General features: G+C 40.1%; 1 protein-coding gene across 8 annotated transcripts in view; it reads right to left on the bottom strand.

Annotated features, from left to right (window-relative positions):
- ELMO1 (engulfment and cell motility 1) overlaps positions 1–21,630 on the bottom strand; it is a 516,082-nt gene that overhangs the window by 345,205 nt on the left and 149,247 nt on the right. For all 8 annotated transcript variants that reach the window (XM_017670942.3, XM_017670934.3, XM_037027353.2 and 5 more), the window contains 2 exons: positions 12,519–12,688; positions 1,067–1,102 (listed from right to left, as the gene is read on the bottom strand). In XM_017670942.3, the coding sequence (XP_017526431.1) occupies positions 1,067–1,102; positions 12,519–12,688 (206 nt within the window). The remainder of the gene's footprint in view (positions 1–1,066; positions 1,103–12,518; positions 12,689–21,630) is intronic.

The raw sequence follows: 21,630 nt of genomic DNA, 5'->3' as shown, positions 1-21,630 counted from the left end.
CCCAGCTCTACCACCTGACTTTAATGTCTGTGTCAAGGAAATGATTCTAATCTTACTGACTGTATGTAGTATATATAAGTGTAAATTAGAATAAGTGTAAACATTGAGACAGTGCCCAGGACAAAATAAATTCTCATAAAAGATGGCTTCTACTGCCATCTTTTCCCTTAAGTGCTTCCACTACATTAAAAATATATATCAAGGTAAGATTTAAGAAGTCTTACCTAAAAACTCAATATTGCTTTCTACTTTATTAGAATTTAATAACTGAAGAGTCCCTGAAACAAATACTTTATCTGTGTGGGATGGGTAGGGGAAGATGAATGATTTGGGACCAGCATTATATACTGAAGGTGATAAGCATTTTTTCTAAGGGTTTCAAAAGAAGTTACACACTTTCAAATGCTGTTCAGTCTTCTTTTTCAAACTGAAATTATCTGCTTAACAACTTGGCAGAATGGAAATTCATCCAGCCTATAATAAAGAGTTTGTTAGATTCTGTTTGACTCACCTTGTTTAGTGAATAATAAAGACACTGAGGGGGAAAACGCTAAGAAACAAGTTCTGAGATCTCCAACTACAATTATCATGCAGCTCACTTAATCGATAGGTGATCCAGCACTTTCCCAGATTCAGAGTAAATAATTTTCATTCCACACTTCAATCCTGAAAATATTTTTTAAAACGTGGATCTTTTCCTTACTGAGCCATTAAGGAGAACCAAAGATGTCTGAATTTGAACATTACATGGGCCACAGAAAAGAAAGATTTTGTTTAATATAATACATAAAATTATGCATAGCCTTGTTCCACGAGAAGGGTAGCAATTCTGATGTGATCATTTGGTGGTTACAAACATACAATACCTCTCACCACAAAAAGAGAAGGGAAACAGATTTTTAAAGAACTTGTTTATAAGAACTTCAAACAGAAAGAAAAAAAACACACACACATCACTAACTTAAAATATCTCCATGCACAGTTACACAGTCAGAAGACAGGGTTTAATTATTCAGAGAAGAAGGAAGTGTTGCATCATCTGTATCAATTGATCAAAATTTCTTACCAAGGCTTCATGATCTTCTGCAATTTCTGGTATCGTCTGCAAAATTTAAAAACAACCATGTGAGAAGCATGTTTGAAACAAATGATTTTTACACAATGGACATTATCTTGAAGAAAGCTCAAGATCAGATATAAGACCAATTTAACTGCTATGATGTAAGGGAACTTTATTCACTTTGAAACATTATTCGAAATAATAAATTGGTATTTTTTATGATAAGAAACAATCAAAACACAAGGATTAAACTATTGTAACAAACCTTATGAGTAAAGGCAACAAGAACACTTCATTTGGATCAGAATGGGTGTATATTCAATGAGGGAAGAAGACCCTAGAGATACGAATGGGTATATTTTCAATGAAGAAAGTGTAGCCAGAAAGTACTAGATCAGTTCTTAAGTACAGGCTCAACAGAGAAGAAATACTTGATTTTCTTGGGTAAAATGTCTATTAATTCTACTTTCTCTTTCTTGAGGAAAAAGATTACTTCTTTGGAAAGAAGTCATGAGACATTGCAATAGTCCTGGACAAGACATGGAACTCTGGGATGGTAGCCTGCAAAAAAAGGTTGTGCAATAGATAAATGTTGTCTGCAAGAAAGGACAATTATGCTTTTTAAAAAATGGGTCAAGAAGATAAGGCAACAAGTGATTTTAATCCTATCAAACCCCTTCCCACTGCTCAAGTCTGCCAAGTCCCTCTGGCATCAAGTCTGTTCTTCCTTCTGTATTGAATACTCTTCCCCTATTTGTCCAATTAGCTAAGTGCTATCCCAAACTCACCTGATTGAAGGGAATCTGGCAAGCCTCCCTGACCTCTCATTTCCCTTCCTTGACCCAAGGGAGCATGGTGCCCACATCTGCACTCTCAGAAGCTACATCAGCTGAATGACTTAGGACATCTCACTGTCCTTCCAGCTCCCTGATAGGCAGGGGCTTGGCACTGCGACACACTATTATAATGTCAGGCACATGCACAGCAGATACTCAATAAATGGTTGATGAATGATTTGATGCTGCAGAAAAAATGAAGTTTCACATTTCAACCACATAAAATGTAACCACTTCAGAAACCTAACTGACCACGAGAAGATCAGATCTAGTTTTTGGTAAAACTGGAGGGTTAAAAATGTCCATAAAGAGATCTTTCTCTTTCTCCTCTCCTCCCTTCCCGCTTTACCTTCCTTTCTTAGAAAAAAAAAAATGTAACAGCTTCCTTCTTTCATTTTAAAAGAAAAAAAAAAATGTAATAGCTTCCAACAACCATTGGGAAAGCTGTAAGAAGTAGGTGGCTACAGGGAAGCAGGCCTGAGCAGAAGTTGGTTTCTCTTGCAAGGACCAAACACTCCCTCCCCTCCACTAAAAGGAATTGAGGCTCTTTGGAGAAATGACTCCTGCCAAGGCTAGGACAGGGATAGATTAGATAAGTCTGGAGCAACTCATTGAGCCAGAAAGTAACAAAACAGGTCAGAAGGACACAGAAGACAGTTTGAAGAGGCTTCCATGGCTAAATCTGGGACAACTTGAGCTTCAAAATGAGTAATAGTGATAGAGTATAGCCCAGTGAATAAATCAGGAATGATTAACTCCACATTGTTTGAATGAGTGGTGTGCCTGTATTGTGGGAGAACCAAATCTCTGGGGGAAAACATATCAGCCTGATTTGTACCATTTTTCATTTTCCACAGTGTAACTACTCCAAAATTATTTACTAACAAATTACAAAGGGGGGATTAAGCATTACAGTGGAGATCTAGAAGGGGTTATCGTAATCAAGTGGTCAAAGTGAACACCAGTAATAAGATGAAGAGATACCATGTGCCATCAATAGAACGCAGTGAAAATGCACAAGCTTCTGAGATATTCCAAAGACATGTAATATGAGTCTAAAATGAGAAAAAGTTGAAGACATGTGTTGGGAAAAAATCTGTGTTTCAGTGGGAAATTATGCACTGTCTATAGCATACTCTTCAGGGTTATCAGATCCCAGGCCTGTTGTCTTAAAGTTGTAAGTAACTGATGGGTTTGTATATTTTGGTTTGTCTGGTAGTGATTTAATCTACTTCCTCCCTGCAGGTGAAAAATCAGTTTTGTCTCCATTTGCAATCCAGTTCAACATTTCTTTATTCTATATAAATTGGTGCCCTTTTGACTTTTCCTTTGAAACTGTTAAAACATCTGCCTGGTTCCCTCATATCAGAGAATGAGGAATGAGAAAAATACATTTCTTTTAATACATATTCACTTTTATATCTGTGTGAGAGTCATGCTTTTATTTTTCCTTAAAATTACCTTTAATAAATTACTTTTTAACCAACCCAGATTGGAGGATACTCTAAAAATGGCTTACCTGTGTTCTTAAAAAATGCCAAAGTCATGAAAAGAAAGGAGCCATTAAGTTATGCTTAGGAAAAACAGGACAACTGAGCGCCAGGTGCTATCTTGACTTAAAACTTTGTATTAAAGGACATGCCTCAGACTCCTGGGGAATCTTAACCTTGGAACGATTCCATAAAGAGTTTGGAATGGCTAAATTAATTAACAAGAGGTCATTAGACTGAGGTGGCTTTAATGCCAGGTGGCCTATGTAAGTGGACCAAACTATAAGGCTTTAAATGTCTTAGGGTTACAAAATTGAAACCTAGGACAAGCAATCACAGCCACCAGCATCAAGTTATAGCCAATCCAGTAATTTTCTGGCTTTGCTTCCAGCCTTTTCTCTAGAAAAGTATCCCTGGTCCCAGTTTGGCACTGACTGATTCTGATTTCTGCTCAAGTAAACTCTTAAAATGTTTAATATGCCTCTGTTTATCTTATAAGAGAATGGCTTCAAAATAAATATGTGTTTTGTGTGTGTGTGAGCAATATATAAAGCAGTCACTGTAACTTTTCACCCCAAAAGAGCTTTCTGGCTTGAGCATGTTTAGGTTATTTTAGTTGTTGCACTTCTGCAGCCGACCTTGGCCTTGGAAAGTTCTCCTGGACAAGAGTGCAGAGATTCATGTTGAATCGCAGTGTTTCTTACTTCTCAACGTCCTCATTTTAGCTTTAGATTGAACATAACAGAAGGGGACATTTTGTGTCATGATATTTGTTTTCTTGAGGTTCCCAGTCTACCTACCTATCTCTCAACATACCCACTAACATATAAGACTCATATACATGACTCTGGAACAGCTGATGTTTCGGAGTGGCCAGAAGCCTCTCACCTCAGCCCAAAATATGGCATTCTGTTCCCTAGCATAAGATGATCTCTTCTTTAAACAGGCTACACAGCCCCTTCTCATTTCCATTACTAGAGCGATGCACAAAGACACAGAAACAAAGCCAGAAGGGGTGAGGAGGAGAGGATCCACTTTAAGGAATTTTCTGTCACAAAATCCCTGATAAAGACTAAGACGGTTGACCCCTTTGGCATTTGTGATGCAAATTTATGGCAGGGCCCCAGAAGGGCTGTTCCAGTTGGAATTCCCTGAGCTGCATGTACTGTCTAGGAAAGCAGGCAGAAGGATATGGGGAGACAGGCAGCCTTCCCAGCTGGGGCCCAGAGACCACACAGAGGAGCTTCTTTTTGGCTATGACTGGGGAGCTGCTTGCTCCTCCCTATGGCCTCTGTCCAAGGTGAAGTACAGGACATGCACTGTGTGACCCGTGCTTAGCTGCAAGACAGTGAGTCACTGATCAATTTGGCCTGGCCTATGCCTTTCAGAACAGCCAAGGCTTATAAGACACACCAAATTCCAAGAAGCAAGAGCATGAGTTAAAGCTGATAATGCATGTCCGTGAAAGTTAACATTGCTATCAAAATAGATATTCATCTTATGTGTGAAACAATTTTTAAAAAGGTCATGCATAGCCAAAACTGTCATATTCATCTTTGTATTTTATACTCATACATTCCCCTATGTGCCTAACAGTGTTGAGATAGGGCATGGTCAAGGGACAAGTATCATGATTAATTTTTCCTGCCTATGATGAAAAATGACAAATATAAATAGTATAGAAGAACAGGAGGGACTCCATCTTAATGCTGATTCCATTTTTAAAAAGCAGGGAGTTAGGAGGTAAGATTCCTCACATATTTTATGGTCATCAGACAACAACCTATCCTAAGGCAGGGAAAACAGTCCTAAACGATATGTCCCTACTGCTTGAGGGTAACCACTATCTTGGAGAAGAACAGGATCAAGAAATTCCTTGTGTTAAGTTTATCTTACAGAATATCTAGAGTACACACTATGGATGGTGACATAATGTCTCTCACCAGAGATAGACATCACGAGGCCACACGTCAAACCTACACTTGCACTCCACCCTTTGCCCCATTCTTGAAAGCCTTTAAAGACAGAATCCTAAGCCCTTAAGCACGCCTCCTCTTGGGGTTGCCCGCACTCCCCTTTCCTCAAGTGTGTATTTGGCCTTAAAGCCTTCTCCCTGCTCAACTTACTGTGTTTTGTCTCTGTGCTCTTCCGGTGGAAAGTGTCTTTGTTACTTTGCTACTTTGCTTTTCATTCAATTTTCTAGACTTAAGCACTAGTCTTCTCTCTCTCTGTTCTACCTCAGACATGTAGGGAAGGGCTACTGACATCTCTAGTTTGGGCTTGCAAGTTCCTGTCATCTGGGTGACTGGCACAAGACTGCAGCTGTATGATCATGCTTTTTAGTAGCCTGCCCGAAAATCTTTCTTTGCTTTGGGAAGTTCTTAGAACATAATCTTACTCCATCCAGTGATCTGCAGCACCCCCAAATCCTGGGGTGGTAGGGATATAATTCCTGCACCTTGCAGATCAAGAAGACACTGGACACCAGGTAACCCTGGCTTCAGGAGTTGGCAAGGGCTCTGCCCTATGTTAAGCAGGAGTTCAATGAGCTTCCCTTTCCTCCCTCTGTTCTTCCTTGCTCTCTGCTGCCTGTGCAGCTGCTGCCATTTGCTGCTACTCTCGCTTCAATGAACTATTTCCTTATCTACACTCATCTGATGTGGTCAAGATTCTTTCTCCATCAGTGTCAAGTACCCTCCCTGTCCAGCTGAGGTTTCGCCTGGTGCACAGGGAGAGACCTCCCCACACGCAGCTGCCTGACAACAGTGTCAGGAATATTTATACCTCAGATAATACATGTTTTGTTAAATGAACAAAACCCACACACCCACTCTCAAATATGGGTGCTAGGCAACATCAAAGCCTTCATTTAGTGTACTTAATTCAAGTCATACCTCAGTTTTCATATCTCCTAAGAAACAGCTGCAGCTCTAATTCTGGCCAGGAGAAAACAATTCGAATAATAAAGGTTTAATATGAAATTGTTGCATGTTAATGAAGAATGACAACAATTTCTGTAAACACAAACAGATACAGTCATACATACACCTAGTCAAAATCCTCATCTGTGTCATAGGTGTGACAGAATGGAGAAGAGGCTAATAATTTATATAATTAATGTTGGTTGTTTTTAAGATAATTACTTAAGGATTTACATATCTCTAAAACAATTGTTGGACTATTTCCAGTGTTCCTACCTAGGTCAAATTTTGGAGAAATCACTTCAACCAAGAAATGAAAAAGCACTTGTAAATTCCCCAGATTAGTGAGAGCTCCTCAGATACCTCACTGTTCTCTTCCGTGGGAAAGCTAGAATTCCTAAGGGAACCCCAGCCCGCTATCAGCCAGGATGTTAGACATCAACATACCACTATATGAATGGTAAGTGTAAATTAGGATATTTCAGCCAGCTGTGGGGCTGTTCTTGTTTTAAAACTTTTAAAATGTGTCTTTCCTCTGAATCAGGAATTTTATTCCAGTTAAATAATTTAAATATTTACAAGATTTTGCTAAAAGAAAAACTGATTAGAGAATATTCACAACTGTGAAAAAATACCTGGAAACAATGTAAATGTCCAACTGTACTATGGTTAACTGTACTATGCACATCCTTCAAATTACTATATTGTGCATTGAGCATACCTCAACAAAGCTTTAATAATGAAATAATATTGATATAAAAAATTATGAGGGAATAATATTTAATAACATGGAAATACTGTTACAAAAAGCAGGCTACAAAGAACATAAATATTATAATTCTATTTTTGTAAAGCCTATGTATGTGTATCTTAAAGAACATAAAAAAAGGATGTATACCATCCAGTTAAAATGTTTGTCTCTGTGAAGGTGGATTGTCTTATTTTCCTCCTTTGCTTATTTACATTTATTTTTAAACAATAAATACGATTTTTGTATTAAAGAGAGAAAGCTAATTTTAAAATACAGAGTTTTTTGTAAATACATGAATTTAACTTCTTTCAGTCTTGACTTTTCTGCCCAGGGTGGTGCTATGGCTTACTCATAGTCCAGCGGCATCATTTTCCTGTCACCTTGCCAAGTGGGAAGGAACTATAAGGATCCTGCTCTTTCATTCTTGGAAATGTTCCCCCTGTTCTTCTGACTGTTTAACAGTAGAAGGACACAGAGTAAACTATCCAATTGACTGTGTGCACAGAGGCAGAGACAAAGAACATAGTGTTTTATTAAAACCCAAAGAAAAGCAGTATTATTCACTACGTTGGATTTAGAGTTGCAGGTATGACTTTTTTCTTTAAAATAAAATAAATATATCACTTCTGAGACATCTTCTTCTTTAGTTGGAATACATGTGAACTACCATATTATATTAGTTTCAGTTGTACAATATAGTGATTCAACATGTGCATACATTGTGAAATGATAATCATTATTAAGTCTAGTTACCATATGCCACCATACAAAGTTAATACAATATTATTGACTATATTCCCCAGGCTGTATGACTAATTTATTTAATACCTGGGAGGCTGTACTTACCAATCCCCTCATTCCATTTCACCCCTCCCCTCTAGCAACTACCAATCTGCTCTCTGTATCCATGAGTCTAGATTTTGTTTTGTTTGTTTGTTTTGAATTTTGGATTCTACACAAAGTGAAATCATGTGGTATTTGTCTTTCTCTGTCTGACTTATTTCACTTAGAATAATACCCTCAAGGTCCCTCCATGTTGTTGTAAACTGTAAGATTTCCTTCTTCCTTATGGTTAAGTAGTATTCCATTGTGTATACATACCACATCTCCTTTATCCATTATCCACTGATGGACACTTAGGTTGTTTCCGTAACTTAGCTACTATAGATAAAGCTGCAACAAACGTATCTTTTTGAATAAGTGTACTTGTTTTCTCCAGATAGATAACCCAGAAATGGAATTGCTGGGTTGTGTGGTATTTCTATTTTTAATTTTTTGAGGAATTTCCATACTGTCTTCTTTAGTGGCTACACCAGGTACATTCCCACCAACACTGCATGAGGGTTCCCTCTTCTCCTAATCCTTGCAAACACTTGTTATTTCTTATCTTTTTGATACTAGCTGTTGTGCTTTCCCATTGTGGTTCGGGTTTCCCAGATGATTAGTGATATGGAGCATCTTTTCATGTGCCTGTTGGCTATCTGTATCCCTTCTTTGGGACAAAGTCTATTTATACCTTCTGCCAATTTCTTAATCAGATTGTTTGTGGTTTGTGTTATTGAGTTGTACAAGTTCTTTACATATTTTGTATATTAACCCCTTGTGAAATCTTTTAATACCCATCTTTTTTTAAAAAAACAACACTGCCCATTCTTTAAAGTTCCTTACTCGACACCATTGTTTTGCTCAGGTTGGGGTAACACGTTTCCCCACAACCTTATTTGCTTCCACACCTATGTTTCAAGCTAAAACTAGGAATGGAAACTCAAAATTTCACAAGGATGAAATAATTAAATTCAGGTCTTAAACACTGCTCTGCCGAAGTGATACCCTACACTGTCCCTTTGTTGCTGATTTTGCCCCATGGACCCTCCTGGTACCAGCTGGAGAGAGGCCTTTAAAGCTCAGCCTGGGGTAATGACAAGCAGGTGAGTAATTTTTGAATCTCATTATAGCTCAAACTAAGGAGAAAAATTCCAGCTACATTCCTGCTTCATTGTTTCCTAAAAATTTCCACGGGGTCCTGCTTAGGAAACTTCTGCCTTCCCCAGCTGGAAATCTGCCCAGGAGTCATGGCAAAATACCTTCCAAATTGTAGGATCTATTTAATTTGCAGGGTTTCTATTCCAAAGGTTTCCTGTTAATTAATTAAAGTTTTGCTATAAGTTTAATTGAGAAGCCAGGTTTTCTTGCAAGAAAAATGACTTTCTCGTTTCTTTTTACCTGATCAAAAGACCTGAAAAATAGCTGTGCATCAAACGAGTAGCATCTTAAGGATGAGTTGCAGGACCCAGCAGAAGAAAGGCAGGAGGCTGAGCAGTTCCTTTCTCCATCTCCAAAAGCAACATGACTTTGAATTTATGTAAAATGGAGATGGGGGCACCAAAGGTGACCCAGAGAGACATCATTCCTTCTCAGTAACAGAATGTGATGGGAAAGCGTAAGAGACAAATGCAAACCAGAATTCACCCAAGGTCTGGCCTTGAGTTCTGCTTTTCAGTCTGAAACCTGGCTGCAGGTAAGAAATTAGGATGGTTTAAGGGTTAAAAATAGTTAAAATATTAATGCATATGATGCTATTTTTTAAAAAAAGGAATTCAATTACTGTGGTTCATATAAAGAACATTCAGCATTGACATTCTCTCATGTTGTACATGTGCAACATGGGGATATAATTCACACCTGCTCTCCCCAATCCCCAAGCGTGAGAGTCACTGATTCTTTTAGGCCACTTTTCAGCTCAAGATGAGTGACAGAGTGAGGCGATGGCAAAGATAAAAAGTAATAATGTGGACAAGACAAATACAAAGTGTCCATTTTTACTCTTTTTTTTCAAGCTAAAGTAGTAGTGTCCCTTTGATGAATGCAATGGGCTGACCTGCAGGCCCTCAAGTTCACGAATCCCTGACCCTCACCACCTCAGAACGTGACAGTATTTGGAGATAGAGCCTTTAAAGAGGTGATTAGGTTGAAATGAGGCCCTTAGGGTGTGCCCTAATCCCACATGACTATCGTCCTTACAGGAAGAGGAAATGCAGACGCACAGAGAGGCACCAGGGAAGCACTCACACCAGGGACGAGGAGAGTCCAAGGGAGAACACGCCGAGAAGGAAGGCGTCTGCAGACCGAGGAGAGAGACCGCGGAGGAACCAACCCTGCCGACACCCTTATCTCAGACTTCCAGCCTCCAAAATACTGAGGCGATAAATCAGTTGTTTAAGCCACTCGGTCTGTGATATTTTGTTAAGACAGCCCTAGTGAACTATAACGAGATACTTAAAAACTGAAGCTCCTAGAATGCATTTTTTCCTCATTGTCAAGATACATAGCTGCCAGCCTCTGAAGGTCTTGAAGCTCTGCCCCAGCCTTCTCTTCTGGGTGCATATCACACCGACCCTTGCCTCCAGTGTAGTTGCCACTGTCATGGTAATTATGATTGCAGTGCCAGTAAATGTGTAGCATTAACACAATGTCATTATGAATATTTGAGAGCTTAAGGTCCTGGATATCTGCGTTAATGTTAACTAACATTAGCAGGTTACGTTATGACTAGCTCTAGTAAATTGCTTTTGATCCATCAAGGGCTGGGACTTAGAAAAATCAATAACCATGGAAACATTTTTACATTTTTATGTAAAATGAACATGCTGGAAATGTCACTGAGGGCTCACCATCCTGCCAGAAGCAGTGGTGAGTGTGAAGCAGAGCCTACCACGTGTGACAACCACATGAAGTCTTCCAGTGAAGGTGTTTGTAATCACAGCTCAAACTCCACCGCTCACTAGTAACAAGGAATGAGGGATGTGGCACCTTCCACAATCGATTTCAGCCTGGAGCTCCCGACACAGAACCCTCTTTCTCCTCTGTTTGGTCAAACCTCTTGGATTCATAAACTTATCCAACTTCCCTCTAGCTGTTTCATGCTCCAACTACAACTTACAGTAACCACACTGGATTCCAAAGATACACAAAATTTGAGTTTTCCTGCCCCACTCCAAGTTGATGTTTGCCAAAACTTTAATGAGCAGACTTATAGGCCCCGTTAGAAAAACAAATGATTCTTGTCCACAACTGACCCTTTTCAGATCACCCAAACCTGCCTGCCAGTCCTCTTTTGGATTTTTTTTTTCCTCCTATTCACTCCTAGGTATTTTCTCTATTTGTCTCTGAGGTAAGAGACCCCCAGCTCCACACTCTAGCAAACATTCTTGTATGGGAAATATTCCTGACATTACAAAACATTCGCCCTTTGAATGAGAAAAAAAAAACCTGTCACTTGTGCCAGTTGCAGAGGCTAAATAATGCCAAACGTAGGAGGAGATAGGAAGGAAGAAAGGAAGGAAGGAAGGGAGTGGGCTAAGGCAGGTCTCCCACATGTACGATCATCTGTTCAGTCTTTGAATCACCAGGTTGAAGAGAGAGTTAAAAGACCAAGGTTAAACCCCAGTGCTCAATGACATTTACTTTTCCTGATATCCATCCCAACACTGCACATTATAAACTCAGCATATTAATAAGTCATTAGCTGACTCAGACTTTTCACATGCTCCAATAGTCTATGCCAGTAGCGCCTGACCACACGGGATGAGCAGCTGCCTACTCTGGCCATTGGTAGCCAGGGCAGATACCTGTCCACCTGTGAGAACTAGACTTACTTGGCTCCAGACACACCCAATCACACCAGAGAATCAAAGCCTTCCCTGAGAAGTTCAGCTCCCCAGTCAGAAATGCCCATCCCTTCCTTGCTGGTGATGGGAACTCAGACTCCTTCAAGGACCATTCATTCCATAAGGTTCCATGAGAAATAACTGGTCCAACCTCTAGCCCCCAGGAGGAACTATACCTCAACTGAATTCTGCCTCCATAAATTTTTGGATGGCAAGACTCACATCTTTTTAAATTTCCCCAACTTCTACTGTTTTGCACACAGTAAGTACTTAATAAATGTTTATTGTATTTAGTTTTAAATAATTAAGGACATGTATTTCATCACTCAATATAAACTTTTTAAAAATTACTTCAGCAATGCTATTTTGACCTGGTATAAGACTTTGAAACATAAGGAGGTATTCTGATCTTTTTTAATGGTGTCAGGGAAGGGACATTTTTCCTGGGGATAGGCGAGGGATGTGAGGGATTTATATTACATAGAACTGTAATTTTAGTGTTGGAAAGGCCCTTAAAGATAATGACTTATTATTTTTTCTCATAAATCTGAAATTTCAGGTATTTTATGGAATTCTAGCCTGTCTTAGATACTGGCTACTTGATGAGTGGAAGGTAACAGTGATAAGTGAATTACAATCCCACCTTCCAGGCACTATCTTGTAAGCCACTTTTTCCTGAGCCCACTTAGTTTCTGGTCTTTCAAACTAGAAATTACAAGTATAAGGAAAGTAGAAAATACCCAAATGCTGGAGAGAGGGAGACAGATTGGAATCTTAGAGAAAAGATGCTTACTCAGTGCCACTTTCCACCATCTGCGTGAGGAGAGAGATGCCGTCCAGATTTATAAACTCCTGGGCAAACGTGACATCCCGGGAGAGGCTGGCCAAGTCCTTCAGGGCTTCCAGCTTGGCGTCCATACTTGATGACTGGATTCGCTCATGGAGCTGCTGGGCATTTTGAGCCTCACAGAGGACAAAAACAAAGGCAAGAGTGTTCACAGAGGAAACCACAACAGATAAAAGTTTATGTTTCATGGAGAAATGATGACACGGAGGTGAAAAGCACAAGATTGTGTGTACTACATGCCAAGCAAACATTTCCAATGACTGACTCCACCTTCCAGTGCTATCTGTTAACGTCACAATGGGGATCAGTTGCCTTCTTTTGAAAGGGCCCATATTTCCATCTCTTGGAAAAGCAAAAGCACAGGAACAGCAAAAATCCAGAAACAGAACAGGTTGTGGTGGTTAAGAAGGAAAAAATGGGGAAAATGTTTGCCTCTTAAGCAAAATTGTTATCTACAAATGACACAAAGCTATTTGCTCAGTTAAGCAATTACACAAATTTATACAGCAAGTTCACCTGTTCAGCCAAAACTCTGAGTAATAGCTGCCTACGCACAGTGCTCAGAAGCTTCATTAGACACCCAAATAATCTTTCTAGGTTACTAAGAATCTTCCAGCACAAGACAATGATGCTTGTAAAATGTCACTTTTTCCAACATGTGTATCACAAGTACTGGCTACTTACTGTGTGAATTTAAAACAAAAAAAAACAAAATAATTAGGAAGCTAAAGGAGCAGCCTTGCTTAGAATTAATTTCTTTTTAAGTGCTTTGCACTTGGCTTCTGCACGCAAAACAGGGAGGAATGGAAATATATTAAAGGAGCTGAACTTCTGGATAATAACTTGTCTATATTTCTCATTCACCCAGTAAAGGTTTTCATATCATGGGGCAGATAGTAAATATATATATATATATAATTTTTTCTGCCTCTGTTTTTGCTTTATAGAAATAACCCAAAATCTGTTCTACTTATTATTTAACTCCAATCTGCAATGGTTTAAACACTCTGCCATCCTCACAGTCTCCTTCTCAGGTATTTAATTTCTCTTTTGAAACTCATTATATTTCAAAGAAAGAGGAAGATGGGGGATCTGTCCGCAACAATGAGATATCTTCTTCCAAACAGTAACTGATGAGAAACATCTGAGAAGCCCCATGTGAACCATAACAGGGGTAGGATTGCAGAGTGGGGGCAGGGAACCCACACGGGTACTGAGAGCAAAGGGGCTCCACCCCAAGGGCCTCCACAGCTGAGGCCCCTCCCTCCCTGCCCTGCTCCTCCTTCACTGTCAGCTGGAAGTAGCCCCAAGGAGAGAAGGGGATTCAACAGGGAAACCATTGCAATTCTTCAGGGACCAAGACAGGAATGAAACGCATGCCCCCACACTCGGTCAGAGACATACTGAGGTTTCCCATGTGAGTATAACCAAAAATTCCCACTTTACATCAGAAATTACAGAAAAAGAAGGAACACAAGGAAGGAGGGAAATAAGAACCCTCCCTACTCATTCACTGACTCCTAGATATCTGACAAATTGCTCAAACCCCAAATACCATTTTTTAAAAAGGAGATGGGAAAGCTGAGAATCATTTTATCTTTTAAACTTGTTCAAAGAAATACCATTCTCTAAAGTTTCAAATGTATCTACAGCATTAACATAACATTTAATATTGAACCCAAGTGAATCACTTTGAATTTCTTGAAAAAAAATTTTTTCTCCAAGCAGGAAGTCTGCATTTATTATAGTGATTATGATAATAATGATCCTCAAAAATTATTTCATTGTCAGTATTAATGCTAACTAATAGCATTTGGTGATATTAATACTAATAATAAAAACAGCTAACAGTTAACTAGTGTTTTTTATGAGTCACTATTCTAAATATCTTCATGAAGGAATTTATTCATCTGCATAGTAGTTCCATCAGGCAGGTGCCTGCATTATCTCCATTTTACAGAGGAAATCAAAGTCCAGAGAAGTAAAGGAACTTGCCCAAGCTCACACAGCTTGTCAGTGCTGGAGCAGAGATAGAATCTAGGCAGCTGGACTCCAGAGAGCAGGCTCTACAGTAGTGGGTCTCAAATGCTGCATGCATGAATCACCTGGGCAGCTCTTAAAACACAGATCCCTGGGCCCCACCTAGAGTCTCTGGTCTTGTAGGCCTGGGATGGGGTCCCCTAAATTGTATGTTTAACAGGTGCTGATGCTTCTATTCCCAGAATCGCATACTAAGAACCACTGCTCTGAAACACTAAGGATACCGCACCTCCATAATGCTGGCATGTACAGCCCAGCCTCACTGGGCACACGGGCTCTGATCCTGTCTTCTCCAGCTGGGGCACAATGAGCCCCTCCTGGCTTCCTGTACCAAAGAGATAGTCTACTTGGTCTTTTTGTTTAAAAGTATACACTTCTTTAAAGGGAGAATATTTGCTAAGAAAATAAAAGAGTAAGCCAATAATTGTGGAATCTAGATAGATGGGATTTATTCTACCATACTTTTTACTTGTGCATGTGTTTGAACTTAACTATTTAAAAGTTAATTAATTAGTTAATTTAAAATAAGAGAAGTAAAGAGAGACCTGAGAAAGCCAGGTGCACCAAGCAGAAGGAGCAAGGACAAAAAGGTCCCAAATCCCAGGACAGCCAGTGGGTGCTGCTGTGGAGACTGAAACTACTTTCTAAGACAGTCCTATGCCAGAACAGCAAAGCAACACCCTGACTTGCCAGGGTCTCAGCCAAGGAGACACTCCTGATAACAGTGATGAAGGCTCTTCTCAATTGTGTCAAACTGCCACGCTCTGTGCACAAAAGCAACAGCCTGAGCAGTCCCTGTGGGACCCTCCTCCCTCTCCTGCACACGATGCAGCGCCTGAAAACCACGTGCTCTGTCTTCACGCTGGTCTTGCCCTTCAACGCAGACCTTCCCCCTTCCCTGGGTGCCGTCATCTAAGGAGTCAACTCTTCATAAAAACAGAGCCCCCATGGTGTTTGCTGTTAACCTGTCCTCTGGGTTTGGAGACATAAAGTGGACCGCTGGAGGGGACACATTACTGAACAAGGAGCGAGAACTTGGGGCATCTCAGTGCATATCTCTTCATCCCTCTTGGCCCCAGCTCCCCAGTAGCAATTCACTGAGGAACTGCAATGAGACTGTGTTCAAGGTTCCCTCCAGCCCCCAGAGCCACAGACTGTTCCTCAGTTACCCTCATCACAGAGGTGGCCAGGAGAAGGCGCCCCACGGACATTAGTCCCCGATGTGAGCCCCCATCGAAAAACTACATCAAACTTCTGGGACATTTTTAATGCAGTATTTTTCCAGTGGGGACCAGAATAGGTAGGAATATATATTCCTTTTTACCTTCTCTAATTTCTAAATTATGTGGATATGAATCTTTTATTATAAAAACAAATGCAGGAAAAAACTTTAATTATTAAAATACTGGATTTTTGTAAGGAAAACATTTATTTGGCACCAGTTATTGCCAAAGACTACTCTACATATAATATTATTTGACTTTTATTCAGACAAGTCTTTACAATTATCCATTTACAAGCTATGACCCTTCAAAATTAAAAACAGAATCGTCCTTCACTGATCCAACAACTACTTCTGGAAAGCTCACCCTGAGCCAGGCACGTTCAGGACATAACGACAAACAAGACATTCAGGGCTCTTGCCCTCCTGGGCTTACATCCTTGAGGTGGGCATGGACAATAAATTAACAATAAGAATTAATGTGAATGACATTTATAACAAAACCTAAAGTGGGGGAATGGGACAGAGAGTGACCGGCGTGTCTGGGGTTGGTGTGGGAGGAGGTGAGGACAGAGAGACAGGGCCAGGCAGTCTGAGGTGTCCATGAGTAGCAGAGCTGGGGGAATCCTGGCTGATGATGAGCAGCCCTGCCTGACAGGGTGCATTTCGATCTCTGAGACGGGTGTGTGCACCTGTGCATCACTTCAACTAGCATTTATAGTCAAACACTAGATCATAATGTTTGACAATAGCACAATGGTATATAGCCACAGTACGATATAGTCATCCTGATACAGCCACAGGATGAAATAGCACACAGAATTAAAAATGAAACTTCCAGAGGCTGTAGAGTAGCATGAGCACATGCGCATGATGGAATACTAGAAGAAAGACCAGGGAACAAATATATTTTATTGTTTGTGTGGCAGGGGTGTGTGTTTATGGATGTAAGTGTGCATCCACTAGGATGTAAACTCCAGCAGAAGAAATATGCCAGACTTGCCCATTAATTTATTCCCCGTACAATGCCTAGTATTTACCAGGAGTTCAGAAAAGCTCACTAAATTAATAAAAAATAAATGAACATATATAAGCATAAATATGTCCAAATATTTGCACAAAAATGACCAAAAGAAACAAATCAAGGTATGACCCATAGTTATTTATGTATTATAATATTCTGCATAATTTTCTTTTGTAGCAAGCTTCATTTTTAAATTTTCCATGAGTGAAATATTTTTATATTGGGGAGGAAATAAATATTATTAAAAAGTAAAATAGCCTTAGTTCTGATTTTTCAAGCAGCACAAGTGTAAAGAGCATGGTAGTTGTGTGAGACATTGTATCAGATGGTAAATAAGTTTTATTTTCTGGTATTGTTCTAAGGATAGAAAACAAGTTTCACCTTGAGCCATTCAAACAGCCCCATACACCTGCCTAACTCCCTCGACCAGACTCAGAGGAGAACAGCCTCCCCAGGGACCAGGAATGAACACCAAAAGCAGTACTAGGGGATGTGTGCCAAGTATTTACACCTCTGTTCTTAAAGGTCCTAATGAAAATTATGCCCAAGACACTTCCAGTATGATTCCAAGCGTGTGACACCAATAAGAAGTACTCTATCAATAGAGTCCTTAGGTTGGCAAGTTTGACAGGTGTTTTCAAACTTGCATTCAGTACTGCCCAATAATACAACTACACTTTCCTAGAATGTTTGCTATATTCTTCCAACATGACTCCTTCACACTTTTTCTTCTCTCCTTAAACTCCATCCCCTACATCTCCTTCCCACACACTGGTCATCTTGCTCCACATTATACTGAGGAAATTAAAGCAATCAGCCCAAGTTTTTTCATCTACCTATTTGCAAAAGTGAGGCCCTGCATCTGTCTCTATCCTCATGCTCTGATTCTTCCTGATCCTATGCACCTGGTGTCATTTTTCCTAGCAAAGGTCAATCCTTCCCTGCAGCTCTAGATCCCTTCCCCTCTCACTTTCTCAAGCTCTCTCCTTTTAAATGATCCCCTTTCTTCTCTACCATCAGGGGCTCTCTCTGCAGTGGATCATTTCCAGCTGCAAAAAGTCTCTAGTAGTTCCTCTCTTAAAAACAAGAACACTAAAATTCATATGGAACCACCAAAGACCCCGAATAGCCAAAGCAATCTTGAGAACGAAGAATAAAGTGGAGGGGGGATCTTGCTCCCCAACTTCAAGCTCTACTACAAAGCCACAGTAATCAAGACAATTTGGTACTGGCACAAGCACAGAGCCACAGACCAGTGGAACAGAACAGAGAGTCCAGATATTAACCCAAACATATATGGTCAATTAATATTCGATAAAGGAGCCATGGACATACAATGGGGAAATAACAGTCTCTTCAACAGATGGTGCTGGCAAAACTGGACAGCTACATGTAAGAGAATGAAACCGGATCACTGTCTAACCCCATACACAAAAGTAAATTCAAAATGGATCAAAGACTTGAATGTAAGTAATGAAACCATAAAACTCTTAGAAAAAAACATAGGCAAAAATCTCTTAGACATAATAAACATGAGCGACTTCTTCATGAACATATCTTCCCAGCACAGGAAACAAAAGCAAAAATGAACAAGTGGGACTATATCAAGCTGAAAAGCTTCTGTACAGCAAAGGACACCATCAATAGAACAAAAAGGTATCCTACAGCATGGGAGAATATATTCATAAATGACAGATCTGATAAAGGGTTGACATCCAAAATATATAAAGAGCTCACACACCTCAACAAACAAAAAGCAAGTAATCCAATTAAAATATGGGCAGAGATGCTGAATAGACAGTTCTCTAAAGAAGAAATTCAGATGGCCAACAGGCACATGAAAAGATGCTCCACATCGTTAATCATCAGAGAAATGCAAATTAAAACCACAATGAGTTATCACCTCACACCAGTAAGGATCGCCACCATCCAAAAGACAAACAACAACAAATGTTGGCGAGGTTGTAGAGAAAGTGGAACCCTCCTACACTGCTGGTGGGAATGTATATTAATTCAACCATTGTGGAAAGCAGTATGGAGATTCCTCAAAAACTCAAAATAGAAATACCATTTAACCCAGGAATTCCACTTCTAGGAATTGACCCTAAGAATGTAGCAGCCCAGTTTGAAAAAGACAGATGCACCCCTATGTTTATCGCAGCACTATTTATAATAGCCAAGAAATGGAAGCAACCTAAGTGTCCATCAGTAGATGAATGGATAAAGAAGATGTGGTACATATACACAATGGAATATTATTCAGCCGTAAGAAGAAGACAAATCCTACCATTTGCAACAACATGGATGGAGCTGGAGGACATTATGCTCAGTGAAATAAGCCAGGTGGAGAGAGACAAGTACCAAATGATTTCACTCATCTGTGGAGTATAAGAACAAAGAAAAACTGAAGGAACAAAACAGCAGCAGAATCACAGAACCCAAGAATGGACTAACAGTTACCAAAGGGAAAGGGACTGGGCAGGATGGGTGGGAAGGGAAGGATAAGGGTGAGGAAAAAGAAAGGGGGCATCACGATTAGCATGTGTAGTGGTCAGGGGAGGGGGGCACGGGGAGGGCTGTGCAACACAGAGAAGACAAGTAGTGATTCTACAGCATCTTACTACACTGATGGACAGTGACTGTAATGGGGTTTGTGGGGGGGATTTGGTGAAGGGGGTAGCCTAGTAAACATAATGTTCTTCATGTAATTGTAGATTAATGATACCAAAATAAATAAATAAATGAATGAATGAATGAATGAATAAATAAATGAATAAATAAAAAACAAAAACACACAAACCATTGTATATTGACCCAGTGTCCCTCCAGCCATGCCCTCCTTTCACTGTTGCCATTCTCAGCAAAAGTTCTGGAACAAAAGTGCATCTAACATTGCTGCCTCAGTCAACCTCATATTCTCTCTTTTCCCCCAGCCAATGAGGCTTCCATCCTCACCCCTACACTGAGTACCTCTGTGATCCACCAATACAGTGAGGGGACGGGCCCAGGGGTCAACTCCCTCATCTGATCTTCCCTGTCTCAGTCATCTTCAACACACCTAAGTGGGCCTTCCTCCTAGAAACACTTTCTTCTCCTGGCCTCCTGGCCAGCATCTCCTCTAAACCGGAGGGTACCCAGGGCTCTACCTTACCCATGGCAACTTCATCCAAGCTATGCTTCCCATGCTGTGTCCCTGGTGGTGGCTGGCACCCTGGTACTCTCCAGGCTGCCTGACACACATTCCTAACTGCCTAGCTGGCAGTCCTCATGGACACATAACAGGCATCTCGAACTCTTCACTTTCCCCTCCCCAAATCTTCTATGTCAGTAAACAGCACCACTGTTTACCTTGTCCAGAGACCAGGGACATCCTCGAATCCTCCCTCGAGGAGCAGCACAGCCAAAGCATCAGGAAGTCCTGGGGACTTGCCCTCCACGTCACGCCCTCAGACCCTCCATCACCCCTGCGATGCAGGCAGCCCACCCCGTGTTCACCGCCTGCCAGACGGCTGTAGTAAATCCCGGACCTGTCCCCTTGCCACCTCTGCAGTCTGTTCTTGGGCAGCAGCCAGTGATTATGTCACTCCCCTGCCTAAAAGCCTTTGCTGGCTTTTCTCTAAGTTAGGCTCACAGAACAATGGCAACAAATAGGACTTAGGACATTTTACAACCCTTTTTCAGTTTGTCAAATCAGCAGACAAAGATTTGTTTAAAATTGTTCATGGTCTTATTATTAAAAATCTCTCATAACCTGAATCCACAAAGTAACTGAGATAATACCTTTCTTTGGTCAAGTAACTAGCCCCAAAAATCAGTGTGGCAGGCCCTCTGACATTCTAATGCTTCTAATCTCGGTTCCCTAACCAAGAGAGAGTAGAAAGGGAGGATTATGCTTAAAGCTGACAAAACAGCAGATACTTGATAAGCAAGTTTATTTACTATGTCCACACAGGCCAAAATGAGGAAAAATGAGCAAGAAGAATTCAGGTCATATAAAAAAGGGCTCTTAAAAATCTAATAGTTTGGATATGATTCACCTCTTATGTACTACAGTGACCTTACGATATTTATTTTTACACTTATTGAGTCAAAAATAATACCAACATATGGTATAGGATGAAATACATAAGTGCTATCAGAAGTTATGAAATAAAAAATAAAGTTAAGCCAATGGTAACAGTTTCTTGTGTTAACTCTTAAAAATTATTTTTATCCTTTATTTAGTATATATACACCTTTCCATGTACATAACTGGGGCTCATTCTATACACAGTTTTCTGCAACGTGCTTTTGCACTTAATAATAGACTTTACAGATGTCTTCGAGGCAGCACAGACCACATTCTTTTTAATGGCTGCACAGTATTCTATCACATGGATATTATTTAATGCAATTAACTAGTACCAACTGATAGATATCTCAGAGGTTTCCAGTTTGTGATTACTAAAAACAATGATGCGGAAGCCTTGTGTGCATGTGTGTGGAGTTCCTGTGTGTGTTTGTGTGTGTTAGCCCTGCAGTGCTTTTATGAGTCCATTGGATAAATTCCCCCCCAAAAAATTGTCAGGACACAGACATATGTATTTAAAATTTGGGTAGAGTTAAATTACCATCCAAAAAGTCTGCACCAATTTATTTTCTAGACACCATAGCATCTTTGCCCTACACCTTAATTATCTAGGAGTACAGATTTTCTGCTCTTTTAAGAGAAAAGATTGAATTTCTTCTTTCACATACATCTAGATCTATATAAAGCTATAGATATATTTAGA

This window comes from Manis javanica, chromosome 6 (genome assembly GCF_040802235.1).
Source record: "Manis javanica isolate MJ-LG chromosome 6, MJ_LKY, whole genome shotgun sequence".
NCBI lineage: Eukaryota > Metazoa > Chordata > Mammalia > Pholidota > Manidae > Manis > Manis javanica.
Note: the sequence above shows the minus strand (reverse complement) of the source record. Positions and strands in the feature narration are given on the sequence as shown.